The 13,733-nt window shown below is 40.7% G+C and overlaps 1 protein-coding gene across 1 annotated transcript in view; it reads right to left on the bottom strand.

The window, feature by feature from the left end:
* Positions 1 to 13,733, bottom strand: part of antxr1c (ANTXR cell adhesion molecule 1c) — a 40,443-nt gene that overhangs the window by 17,474 nt on the left and 9,236 nt on the right. The window contains 10 exon segments of the mRNA XM_063893760.1: positions 2,986 to 3,055; positions 4,021 to 4,119; positions 5,029 to 5,089; positions 5,975 to 6,055; positions 7,304 to 7,372; positions 7,466 to 7,539; positions 7,624 to 7,654; positions 7,767 to 7,848; positions 8,388 to 8,459; positions 10,678 to 10,749. Coding sequence (XP_063749830.1) covers positions 2,986 to 3,055; positions 4,021 to 4,119; positions 5,029 to 5,089; positions 5,975 to 6,055; positions 7,304 to 7,372; positions 7,466 to 7,539; positions 7,624 to 7,654; positions 7,767 to 7,848; positions 8,388 to 8,459; positions 10,678 to 10,749 — 711 coding nt within the window.

Here is a 13,733-nt window from a genome sequence, read left to right as displayed (position 1 = left end):
AGATCTTGTTCTTGAGTAAAGTAGAAGTACTCAGATCTTGTACTTGAGTAAAGTAGAAGTACTCAGATCTTGTACTTGAGTAAAGGAGAAGTACTCAGGTCTTGTACTTGAGTAAAGTAGAAGTACTCAGGTCTTGTTCTTGAGTAAAGTAGAAGTACTCAGATCTTGTACTTGAGTAAAAGTAGAAGTACTCAGATCTTATTCTTGAGTAAAGTAGAAGTACTCAGGTCTTGTACTTGAGTAAAGTAGAAGTACCAGAGTGTAGGAATACTCTGTCACAGTAAAAGTATTCTAAATGTTCCTCCAGTGAAAGTAGAAAGTACTCTCCTCTAAATGTACTTAAAGTAGCGACAGTAAAAGTAGTCATTGTTTGATTGGTCCATTTCAGAATAATATCTCTGATATGTTTTATAATGATTGATCATTAAAGTGTTCTCAGAGCTGGTAAAGGTGCAGCTAGTTTGAATGGCTTTGTATACTGCAGGGTAGCTGCTGGATTTACTGCAGGTGAACTAAAGTCTGATTTAAGGGAGATTATATTTACCATCATTAATCCTAATCTGCCTAGCAACTAGATAGATGTAGTGGATTAAAAGAACACCATTTACCTCTGAATTGTAGAGGAGTACAAGAACAAAGTATCATAAAACACCTCTCATTAGTTTCTGGAAAGTGAAGCTCTTTGACTTTACCATACATCATGCTTTGGCCGCAGTAAAATCAGTTCACAGTTGGTTTTAGTTACAGAGAAACTCTGACACACTGCCAGCTGTATAACGGAATCATTTATTGGGTGTATTTCTGACAGAAGAAAGCCTAGAAACCTGGAACGTTGAAAAGGGGAAGAAAGAGCCAGAGAAAACTGACACAGGTGTGGATTTGAGGAAGTGGAGGAAATAAAGTATTTCAGAGGAAATGTTAGTTTGTAGAGTGCCCTGTCTCACAGCTGGTAAACAAGGAAGTAAAACAGACAGGACACACACACACACACACACACACACATACACACACACACACACACACACACACACTGGACTTAGCAGGCACTTCACTAGAGTCCATCTGCTGCTCATTAGTTTGTGAGGGTCTCTCCAGCTCAGAAAACAAATCTATATTAACGAGCGTGACATATCCTGCTTTTTATCTACTTTTCCTTCTTCTATTGTGTAACTGGCAAACAATAAACAGCATCATGCATCATCCAGAGACACAAACAGAACAGGTTCTAACACTGAACACAGTGTAAAGTTATAAAAGATGGGCAGTAAAACAGATAGCTGGCTGGCTCTGTTGTGATTGGTCAACCGCTTAGAGATGTCCCGCCCCTTAGCCTATCACGTTCAATGTGTTGGAGCACTAACCAATAGAAGCCTGAGTGTTACATAGGGATGTCACTATGTTATAGAAGTAAACAAAGGAGTCTGTTGGAGGCAAATCAGGCAGGGGGGGGGTGAGATTTTAGCCTTTATAGACCATTTACATGCACCAAAACCTATATAACACACTCAAACTCTTAAGCTAGTGCAATATCATTCAAAACAATTGCATTTAGTTATTTTTCTAAATCCTGCAGCCCTAACTGGAGCAGTGTTCCTCCCTGCAGAGCATCTCACTGCATACAAACACATGTCCGCACACTTGAAAGGCCGGTGTAGCTGCTACACGGCTTTGATCATCCAGACCTGGACAAGCTGACTGTTGAGAGAGAGCGGGAGGCTGACAGGGAGGGATGAAAGAAGTGTGTGGCAGAGTCAAATAAAACACAGATACTGAGAGAAAAATGACCAACCAGACGGGGGCTGGAAAACAGGGAGGGTGAAGAGAGAGCCACGGTGGCACCGAGAGTGAGGCCGGGGGAGGGGAGGAAGAGTCAGGAGGAGAGAAGTGTTATTGGGTCGAATGGAAAATGTAAAAGTAAGAACGGGGAAGATGTACAGAGGAAGTTTAAAGGAGGTGATGAACCCTCAGATTTATGACCCTTCTGCTGAGGTATCGATTGAAGCAGTCTGTTTAAATATTCCCCTCTCTCTCCACATGACTGGCAGTGCAAATATCAACTGTAGATGGGATTTGTAACCTCTGAGGGGGAACATAATGGAGGAGCTATTACCATAATAGAAGATCTCTTTAAGCCAAGTTTTAAAGTGACATTCACTGAGGAACACTCGTTAGCGCTCCAACACATTGTACATGATAAGGCTAAGGGGGCGGGACAGCTCTAACCGGTTGACCAATCACAACAGAGCCGGCTGGCCAACCAACCAATCAGAGCAGACTGGGCTCTGGTTTCAGACAGAGGGTGAAAAGAGGAGCTGCAGCACAGGCAGTATGAGAAACATAAAGAGCTTTTTGAACATTAAAGCATGCAGACATGTCCCAGTAATGGTACAACATACTGAAATGAACCTGGAAATGAGCAGAATGCGTCCTCTTTATTCTGAATTATTATTATTTTATTACTTTAGATACCCTGTAGATCTATGTGCAATCACTGAAGTGCCATGGTGTGCATTAACGACTCTTCTCTCTGTAATTCAGGACAGCAGCGGGATAAACGCATGGAGGTTTACCACTGAGTTTGCTGGCCTGGCTTCAGAGCCTCTCTATATTTTTAGCTGCACAGAGAAGAAGAATGCAGCTGCGGATGGGTATCGTAAAAAACAGTTAATGTATGGCAGGCTTCTTATGGTCTGTGTGTGTGTGTGTGTGTGTGTGTGTGTGTGTGTGTGTGTGTGTGTGTGTGTGTGTGTGTGTGTGTGTGTGTGTGTGTGTGTGTGTGTGTGTGTGTGTGTGTGTGTGTGTGTGTGTGTGTGTGTGTGTGTGTGTGTGTGTGTGTGTGTGTGTGTGTGTGTGTGTGTGTGTGTGTGTGTGTGTGTGTGTGTGTGTGTGTGTGTGTGTGTGTGTGTGTGTGTGTGTGTGTGTGTGTGTGTGTGTGTGTGTGTGTGTGACACAGATGAATAAGAAACGATAAAAAGAGGCACCTACTTTCCAAGTTCCTCGATGACAGGAGCTGGACAGAGTAAGAATGTGTCTTGTACACTCGCCGGCTTTTCATCTAGGAGGGAAATACAACATTTCAATTAATAAATAAGCGACCATCAGTGTGTGTGTGTGTGTGTGTGTGTGTGTGTGTGTGTGTTCCTTTAAACTATAGACACTCATTAGACGTGTGCTTTCAGAGGAGAAAGAGCTTGATTTCTATCTCTAAATACTGTATGTGCTTCAAAAGACAAACACTATTCATATATTTCTGAGTGACAAAAGATGATGTTTTATTTGAATTTGAGCCATTTCCCTTTCATGAAACTAGAAGTATGAGGAGGTTTCTTCCTCTGAGGATCCACTTTAGGACGATTATTTTCACGTTTGATTAATGGCAGTTATTTCATGATTATTTCATGACGGCTGTGGTGTCTAAAATGTCAGAAAATAGTTTTAAAAAAAGTAGTTTTTCTTTCTCAAAGTCCAACATGATGTCTGTACATCTTGTGTTTTGTCTAAAACCCAAGTTTAATGTCATTTAAAAGAGAAAGAAGCAGGAAATCCCCAGAAATTAGAGACTAAAAACACACTTGTTGTACATTTTTGCAAGAAAAAAAGGACTTCTTGATTATTCAAATAGTAGGTAATTGTAGTTTTGTTCATCATCTATTCCAAAAGTAGTTTAATGGTTGCATTTTTAATCCCATGTTTTGGATTCACATTATAAACATACTGTGTTTTGAGGAGGCTATTCCTCAATGACAAGAGAAATACAAAGGTTCATACAGCGAATAAAAGACTGAAAATGACCCAAACAGAAACTGATATTAGAAAATGTAGGTTTGAATTATGAGACAGTGACAAGCCTGTGTGTGTGTGTGTGTGTGTGTGTGTGTGTGTGTGTGTGTGTGTGTGTGTGTGTGTGTGTGTGTGTGTGTGTGTGTGTGTGTGTGTGTGTGTGTGTGTGTGTGTGTGTGTGTGTGTGTGTGTGTGTGTGTGTGTGTGTGTGTGTGTGTGTGTGTGTGTGTGTACACTCACTGACTGTGACGGTTTCGTTGATCTTGAAGCTGCAGAGCACCTGGTTGATGTTCCTGGCGTGGAGGAACCCGTTCCCTCTCACCACCACTTGGAAAGACTCTGGGGAACACATTGATCGTTTTTACGCTCTCTGGCAAACAACATTACATTTCATACGGCATGTGTTGAACATCATGGACCATTTTCATGAGACACATCTGAATCCCAGGAAGAAGAAGACATACTTTTATTAATCCCTTACAGGGAAATTGCCTCTCTCTACTCTGTTGTGTTGACACACATTAAACACACAGGAAGGAAATACATGCACACAGCCAGGTACCCGGCGCCAAGGGAGCAGATAGAGGTTAGGTGCCTTGCTCAAGGGCACCTCGGCAGTGGCCTAGGAGGTCTACCAGCTCACTCCATTTTTTTTTTTGGTCCGATCGGGACGTGAACCGGCGACCCTTCGGTCCCAAGACCAAGTCCCTACTGACTGAGACACTGCCGCCCTAAACTCTGTATCTAAACTCTGAATGGTGTTCTCTTTTGGGTTTGGGTTTACGTAACGTTTCACTGCGTCACCAGAATAAAACAGCACAGAGATATCTGGAAATATAGGCCTTACACTGGAAACATTATTATATAGAGTAAATGGGGCTGAAGTTGAGCATATTAGTGCCAAATGTAAAGAATAAATGACTAGTTGCTACAAAATGCAAGAGGAAAGCAACGTGGTGTTCTAAGTTAATAACTTTAATAATCTTGGAGGACATTCAATACCACCCCTGCCCCTCTCTCACGGTTAACCCTCTTAATGAGACCCTTTAATAATCCCACTGCCAATACACTTCCTGTGAGTGACCTGGACGCCCATATAAGGACATGTCTGGGATCGTCATTACTGAAGTGCGAAAAAAAGGCAGACTGGACACCGAGGAGAAATGAACTCAGATCAAGAGATGATGGGTGGATGGCGTGTGTGTGTGTGTGTGTGTGGGTGGGTGTGTGTGGAGTGTGTGTTCCCACCTCCTGCACACACACTGGAGGGCTCAGCCGCCAAAATCTCAATGCAGGATTTCTTGATGATCTGGAGGAAAAACGAGGAGAAAGTGAAGCTGACATCTTTGTGACAGCTTCAAAAATTACACTTGGTCGTCAAGAACTCCATAAAGACGTTCTACGGCTTTCTAAGGAGTCATTTCATTTCGTAAAACTTGTAATGCTTGATTTGCACACAAAGAAATCATTATGCAAAACATAAAACGTAGATTTTCCATCTGACCTTATTACAGGAGATCAGTGTTGTGTGTCAAATGTGTTCATCTTAAAACCTCTTTTAGGGAGTTAGTTAAATGAAGCTTACTTTATGAAAGAGTTGCACTTAGAATTTGTGTTTATTTTGGAATAAATAAACTTATTTCATACATTTTAGTTCAATTTGAATAAAAAATTGCATCATTTTTACTATTTTTTAAGGTAATTTGTATTAAAACTGTTTTTATTTGTGTTTCTCTGTAAGGAACCGTTACTAAGTGTGGCAGGGCTTATGCTTTATATAGTTTATACTATTTTGTACCGGACTCAACGGGAATCTGGGGGAAATATTCTCTTTTTTCATGAGGAATACTCGTTGCAGTGGGCTCATTTAGCCTATAATTTACTCTCCAAATTATGAAGAAAGACTTCAAGTTAAAGTAAAAAAATAGTGCTCAGTCTGTTTGATTACCAACTGTGACTAAAACTGTGTCAAATCAGTATTTCTTTTCAACTCTTGCATTGCGCAAAACAATGAAGCTCTTGATAAGGAACAAAGCGTTCCGTGTATCCAAACTTCAGAACGTTTTCACCGAGGGAGTAATAAAATATATCGTCCAAACGCAGGACGGACTCATAGATTAATAAGTGGATGTGGATCTGTGCTGTTGGACTCAGCTACAGGAAGAGTCTCCTGCACAGAGAGGAGTTTATCTACCGAATCGATGACTCCTCGGAGAGAGTGGAAGCCGCCCAGCACAGGAAACACATGCTCGATGGTGTCAGCTATGGTGGCCAGCTACAGAGGGGTAGGTGAGGATAGAGAGGGGAGAAATCACATTCAATAGGAATCCATTCACAAAACATTGGTTAAACAATTGACTGAATTGTGATTCACAGGTGGATGACGTTAGCCCTGTTTCCATGCATGCCATTCTAAAGTAACGCAACAGCAACAATACAACAACTTCCTCCGTTGTGCAAAGACGATTACACGCTCCCTTCAGATGTCTTTGGCTTCTTCTTTTTGCTTTACAGTGCTTAGATTTAGTTATGGAAACAACCTTGCTGTATCAGTTGTGACGTAGCCATCTTAAAAGGGAAAAAGCCCATTCATAAACACTGCAGAATAACCGAAGAGGCTTTCTTTATCTGTCGTCCCTGGACAGATGTTTCAAAGGAGTTATAATGATCAGTCGTTGGGCGTCTTTAAAGATATCTATTTCTATTATCTTTTTCTCAGCACAGCAGGAAACATTACCTATCCTAGCTGACATAAAAGATCAATTAACATTTACCCAATTAAAACAAAGTTAGAGATCTCTCGTTTGTTTTTTTTCCAGATCACAACCTCAACTTCTTCTTCTACTCTCTTCTTGTGGGTAGATTACTGTAGTGAAGCATATACTGCCAACTTCTAACACAAGTATTGTAAGCTCCCTAGTTTGTAAGCTCCTAAATTGTTCATTAAAATGCACAATTTTGCATTTATTTTTAAGATTTGCGTGAAAATGTAATGGAACCATGACTGCTGATACGTGACATTTCATTAAGGGGCCCAAAATGTACTGGTGTGTCACAATTTCAGACATTATAGACAGTAAGATCTCATGAAGAACTGCACACACACTTTGTAAAACCAGTAATGATAGCACATTATCCACAATCATGTATATTTACAATCAATCAAATGCATCTTGTAGTAGAGACCGGGCCTCGTATCCTCTCAAATATCCTTCACATTAAGATCCAGGACCCTGAGACATCCTCTCCTCATCATATTGAAGCTAATTGTTGAGTATTATTCAAGTTACAGACATTTCTCCACTCCAACTTTGCGTGTTGGCATCCAGAGAGGAAGCCCAAGGAGACAAGTATTGGATTGGCTTTCAGGAAACTTTAAATTATGGGTTGCCAGATTGCACTGAAGACGCAACATGACAGCATTTCCACAAGTCTGGATTCCTCTGCACATGTATGGTACTGTCTTTATTTCAGACTATAAACGTGTAAAAGCGGCGTCACACATTTCCTTTATTGGCATTACCTGAGTCTCGTTGAAGTCTTTAACACCGACGCAGTACACAATCGCTCCGAGAGACCTGGCTCTTTCTGCCTGTTGAAAAACACGAGCAATAAAGGGAATAAGTTCCAGAAAACTAGCATTTAAATCTTGATATATCGGGAGCTGCAGGTCTGGGTTTGATACCTCCTGCTGTGCGGTGATGAGCTGATGTTCCTGCAGCTCTCCGTCTGTCAGCGCAATAATCACGCTGGCCGTGCCTATGAAAAGTACATGCTTATAACCTCAGCATAAAGCAGAATTTAGCTTAAAGAAAGCATTGAAACAAGTCTCTCGATGCATACCGAAGTTCTCCTGGGTTATCTGCTCGTTTGCCTTTGAAGAAGAAGACATTTTCATACAAAAGTTACACATTTAAACTAGTTTAAGCACTGTTTGAAAGCAGGACTATGTGATTCTCTGTGTTGAATGACACAACAAGGCTCACCTTCTGCAGGCCAAGATTCATGAACGTGTCCCCACCAGGTCTCTCATTTTCCAGAGCGTTCAGACCCTTTTTGATCTCCATTCTGCACACAGGAAGAGTTTTGATCTATGCAACATCTATGTTTTTGCATTTTGACATTGGTTCGTTATTATTTTAGACCAGGTTTGCACACTATTTTCCGCTTTTGTGACATTAATTGAAGTAGTATAAAAGAAAACTTCACTGCACTTCAGAAAAAACGATGAATGAAATCCTAATTTCTTAGACTTTTGAAAGATGGATTTACGACATTTTATTCGAGTATAGTTTTTATTTTTAGATGAATTGATAAAATACCAACAGTTTTCCCCTGATTCTGTTACTTACAGTCTTGTAGCAGAAAGCAAGATGGAGACTATTCTGCAGACAGTTTCTACGATATTACTTCTCACAAAATAACATTTCGCTTTGAGCAACAACACCGTGACGGGGGCCAGTTTTCTGCTTCATGTCAGTTCAGAGAGCATCTGCCTTCACTCTGGGGCAACAGTGAGTTTACTTGATGATTGTTCCTCTTGTGTAAGAGCATTTTGCGCAACAATAACATTTATTCACAACACATTACAGCGTTGATTAGTATACCTGTTTTCCGTCAGCTTCATGATGGTGGACGCTCTGGAGGAGAACGTAATGAAGGACATCCTCAGCATGGGACTGCAACAGAAAAGAAAAACAGCTCATAAGAAAATCCCAGCAGATCCAATTACTGGTGATACATGCCGGACTGAATTCGGCAGAATTTAATGGCTGGTAGATGATTTCCCACCATCCAATACACTTAAGTATCATTTCTACATCTGTGATTAATCAGAAACATTGCGAGAGTTACAGGAATTCTGCGAAAGAATCATAAAAAACTTGATTTACTTTCAAGACACACAAATAAAGTTGGATTCCTTTTAAACAGTAAATATCTCACTGTGGACTTTCCTGCCTCTGGGGCCGCTGCAACATGTGTACGACTTGCTTCTCGAATGCATCACAACAAACAAAGACAGGAGAGTCACAGCGTGCGTTTTGTTTCTGTGCGTGACAGTGACTCAAATGTTAGCATGCAAACAAACATCCTCAGATGTGGACGAACTTTGGTACTTTTTGTTTGATGGTGAAAATGGAAAGTATTGCATGAATGTAAACACACAAACATGGACAACTTTTTGAAGTCTTTTTGAATAGGTGTTGCAGTGTTTGAGAGAGAAAGTAAATGAATGCAGATTTGGAGGTGAAACGTTTGAAAGTGTTGGGTCATTGTTGTATCCGCAGCACGGAGCTCCAGGTGTTGTTGTGGCCTTCGAGTGGCACGGACAAAACAAAACCACCCACGAGCTGAAGGACACGTTGAATTGTTTTGAAATATCCCTAAAATGTTTGCCTAGAGAGGAGAAAATACATCCGTCTTATCTAGAATCTGTAATTGCCTAAATGGATACAGGGTCAATTTGGGACATTGCTCTAAATGCTAATAACTGATCTATGTTTTCCCCTTTATCTCACAGGGAAATATATAGATACTCAGAATCTAAAGGGACACTGCGGGGAGGCAACACACTGACAACTGATAGTAGCATAGGTACGTACTGTACTGGTACATGTCTTATTAAAATGGAGATGAATTTCTGCTTGAATATCTTGAATTGTTTTTGAAATATCGCTCATATTTCAGCCATGATAGCAGCAAACACCTCAGTCATATCTGCAGTATCCTCACTTGTTTTCATAGCAACATGTCCACTTCATTCTTACTTATTTGTTGTTCTAACAGTTTGTTTTAAAACTGTTACTCACCTGTAAATCATTTTAATTTGATCCTTTAATTTTAATGAATCTGTACTGTGCTTCTTTCTCTATGTGTTGCTGCATAAACTCCTGGGGATCAACAAAGGTACATCTTATCTTACATAACAAATACATGACTGCACTCACTGATCTGTGTTCTGCCCATGAGCTCACATTGAGTGAAAAGGGACACCGGCATCTTGCAGTATAATTACAGTACAATGTGAAAATACTTTGGGCTGCATGTTTGACAAGTGGACTAAATATATGTGATGTTTAATAAATGAAAAAGGATGCAAAGGCTGGATTATCACATGAAAGAAGCTTTAGCTACTACGCTATAACTCCAGTGCAGCTACAGCACCTTCGTTAACAGCCTTTATAATTGACAGAAGACGTATAGGTAGGTATGCTGTTAAGGTAGTATGTGTTCATCCTTTCTACATCTCAACCTTCCTATCGGATGTTTCCTCCTCCTTTATGAAAGAAAGTCTGTAGTTTTCCCGTCATATTGAATGTATGAACGTTGCTATACAAAGAAAGGTGATTGATTATTTCATTTCAAGACATGTGCAATATTCCAACAGTGCTTCCTATTGTTCCCTCCCTGTTATACAATGTCAAATCTGAGTCACATTTAGGGGAAACGATTGACACACTTAAGGCTTTGTCCATTGAAAGCATGCCGTCATCTAAATCTAAAGAAGCTATAAAACCGAAGCTGCTCACACACAAAGACCTTCCTGCCTGCAGTCACTGCAGCTGACCCACTGACACCAGATATCAGCTCAGCTTCTGCACACACACAGTTAAACATCAGCCTGCCAGCTAAGTGACTTAGCATATGGCCAACTGTAGCTGTAGGGACATATATTTATTTGACTCCACCGGGCTAACTGCTGCGTAAAGTGTGTGTTTCTCCTCAGTGATTTACATCTCAGGAAGCCAGGCACAGAGGCAAAATGGCTTTTTAGTGTTGAGAGACTTTTGGATGTCCTTTAAACTGCCAAAGTATACATTACACTTCCGTAAATCCACAGTTTTCCCGTCATATTTGAAGGTTTCATTGTTTTAACATGAATGAAGAGTATCTTGCCTTTTGAATTTCTCCGCTAAATTCTCCACAAAGTCGTAGATTTCCTTCCAGTGATTCTTCACACTCCCAGACCTAAGATAAAACAAAAATAGTTATGAGTTATACGGTCAAAGTGCATACACATTGGTTAACACACAACAATCAAAATAGTGGCTAAATGCAAACCAAAATACAGCTAAGAGCTACGAAGCACAGACTAAGATAGCAGGGAGCTTTAAGGAATAGCATTTGTAAAATTGTTATTTCTTTGTGTGTGTGTGTGTGTGTGTGTGTGTGTGTGTGTGTGTGTGTGTGTGTGTGTGTGTGTGTGTGTGTGTGTGTGTGTGTGTGTGTGTGTGTGTGTGTGTGTGTGTGTGTGTGTGTGTGTGTGTGTGTGTGTGTGTGTGTGTGTGTGTGTGTGTGTGTGTGTGTGTGTGTGTGTGTGTGTGTGTGTGAGATAAAAAGGATTTGTTCAGCTAGAATTTAAATCAAAAACATCAAGCCTTAAGCTGTCTATCAGACACACACTGACCTCCATATGGTAGAGCAGTCAAACAAGGGATATGCAGCTTTGTTAGCCAAAAACGACAGGGGGTAAAGACATTAGCCCCACAGCAAGAACAAGCTGCCTGTTGTACCAAACACAACGGCTTCACTTGTTACAGTGAGTTTACTTTCTGTCACAACTATTTCATAAAACAAATATTGTCTCTTGTGTATTTAACAGAAGGATAATAACTTGTATTTCTTTGTAGCTAAACAGCTAGAATGCTAACTAGCTGTGTAGCTAGCAACAGATAACAAGCTAGTACATCATCATCTGTCACCAAAACTTGGAGGAAAAGACCATATTTAATAAAGAATATAGACCATCCTGTTTATTACAAACAGTGTAATCCCTACATCCCATTGTCATGTTCCCAGGGTCCTTTGTACAAACTAACATTTAATATTGCTAACGTATCTTTGCCCGTCAAATAGCAAAGCACTGAAACTATCACTGAATGCAGTTTTTTAAAAACCCGTCCCAAAATAAAGTGCTGTAGGATTTAAGGAGTACAGCATGAGTATCTTTAAGCTGTAGGTTGATTTAAACATTTGACCACAAGAAACATGCATTTCTGAGAGCATAAACCCTTTTGTGGGGGGGTCTAGCTTCTCTTATTTCTGTGTCAAATCATTGATTTCTTCACAGACAACACTGGGGCAGTATCCCAAATCAATTAACCTGATTAGCCTCTACAATACATCAGGGGCCTGTTGAGGTAAAAGAGGCTGGTGGCGTGGCCTGGTGGGTCATTTAGCACCCTCCTGTGTCCTGAATGAGGCCCTGAAGGCTGGTCCTGGCCTCCCCAGGGGAACCTCCATAAAACTGGACCAAAAAACTCCTTATGCAGCTACCTTAATTTCCTTATGAGCAGACTGTGTTTATGCACAGCAATTGTATTAAGTTGGAGCCTTTAGAGAGAAGGCTTCCGGCATGATGTAACCAGTCAGCGGGTCATCTGTTAGCTAACGAGATTTCCGGAACGATGACACATGGGAAATGAGCTAATTGACTGTGGTAAAGCTAGAGGCCTGTTTAGAGGCTGATGCTTACTTAGAATAAAGTGGCAGGCTGACTGAATGTTATTCTAGGTGTAAACTAACTGAACAACTGTAACAGCATTAGACTGCACTGAAGGTGGCCTGCTTTCTCTCTGAAGAGGACAGAAGGTCCACAGGGATTAGCTCCAATTCAATTTATTGGAGAGTTTCCATCCCGGCTGGATAAGACCTGTTTTCCCAGCCTTCTGAGGTGTTATGTTAATAAAGTGGTCAAATCTGAGCGAGGTATTAAGGTTATTGAACACTGCTGTCAGTTTCTAAGCCTTTTGTGTCGTTTATGTTGGTCCTTCAACCAATCAGCAAGTGATCTGACATCCAATAAAGTGTAATTATGGATTGCTTGTGTGAGTGTTTGCCTAATTGCACATGCTGAGGGCTGTCTTTGCTAGCATACTGCAAGTTAAAACATTGACAAACTGGTTGGTTGATGAGTGTAGCGCTGCACTACAAGGCCTTGAGAACAAAACTAAAAGACCTTTCTACTACTCTAACTTAAAGTACCCCAATGGTAAGAGTTAGTTTAGTTGTGCAAAAACGGTACGCTAGGTTGAGAGGAACTAAATAGCTTATTGCTGCATTTCATCCCAAGCTCCACTGAGTTCTCTAAGGAGTCTGTAAAATCTAACCATATGCATGTCATTTCTTAGGGGGTTTACCCTCATTGTTGACTGCAAAAAATGTTCAGTTTGAAACAGCATGTAATGGGAACCAGACTAAACACTGACTTGTTATCCTAGCTTACCTTTTCGGTTGTATGAGTTCCCAGCACTCACTCAAAATATAACTATTTGAGAATCATGTCTAGACATAATAAACAGAATGAAGTATTTTGTAGCTTATGGGCTTCTCTGGCTTTGGGTCCAAGGCAAAACATTTGTTCAGTAAATGAGATTTTGTCTACAATGTATTTTGAGCATTGGGTTATAAGAGGATAAAGGAACAACCCGAACCGAAGTCAGGAGTTTCTTGGAAATCAGAAACTGCTTCTTGGGCCAAAACTTGAAATGGAAACTAATTGTGACTAATGTGATTTGCCTTGCAATTGTGATTCTTGGAAGTTTTACCCTATGGTGTTTTTGTGTTATTGCTGGGCAGCGGAGGGGTTATTATTTGGCCGGGCTTTGGGGGAAGACATAGCCTGGGAATACCGGGGACTTTCCCATCATGCCTAAATCATTCAAGGCTTTTTATCCTGCCAAACAGGACCTTGAATGATCTGTGTGGTGGACTGGATGATGTTAGAGGGTTCTTAATCTTCTAGCCACCAATTTTTCACTTTAAAGAACCAACAACATTTTCTCATAGGCTCATTTAAATCAACAAGAGGTTAATAGAGTTGTTGACGAGCATTTACTTCACAGATGTTGAAACTTTTGGCATGTGAAACCCCAAAACCAAACACTCTGCAGCTACAAACATGTCAAGGAGAAACAGCAAGAGCAACAGTAGCTGAAATGAGGGCCAGATCA

The sequence above is a fragment of the Eleginops maclovinus genome, chromosome 10 (assembly GCF_036324505.1).
Source record: "Eleginops maclovinus isolate JMC-PN-2008 ecotype Puerto Natales chromosome 10, JC_Emac_rtc_rv5, whole genome shotgun sequence".
Taxonomy (NCBI): domain Eukaryota; kingdom Metazoa; phylum Chordata; class Actinopteri; order Perciformes; family Eleginopidae; genus Eleginops; species Eleginops maclovinus.
This window is presented reverse-complemented; position numbering and strand designations above follow the sequence as displayed.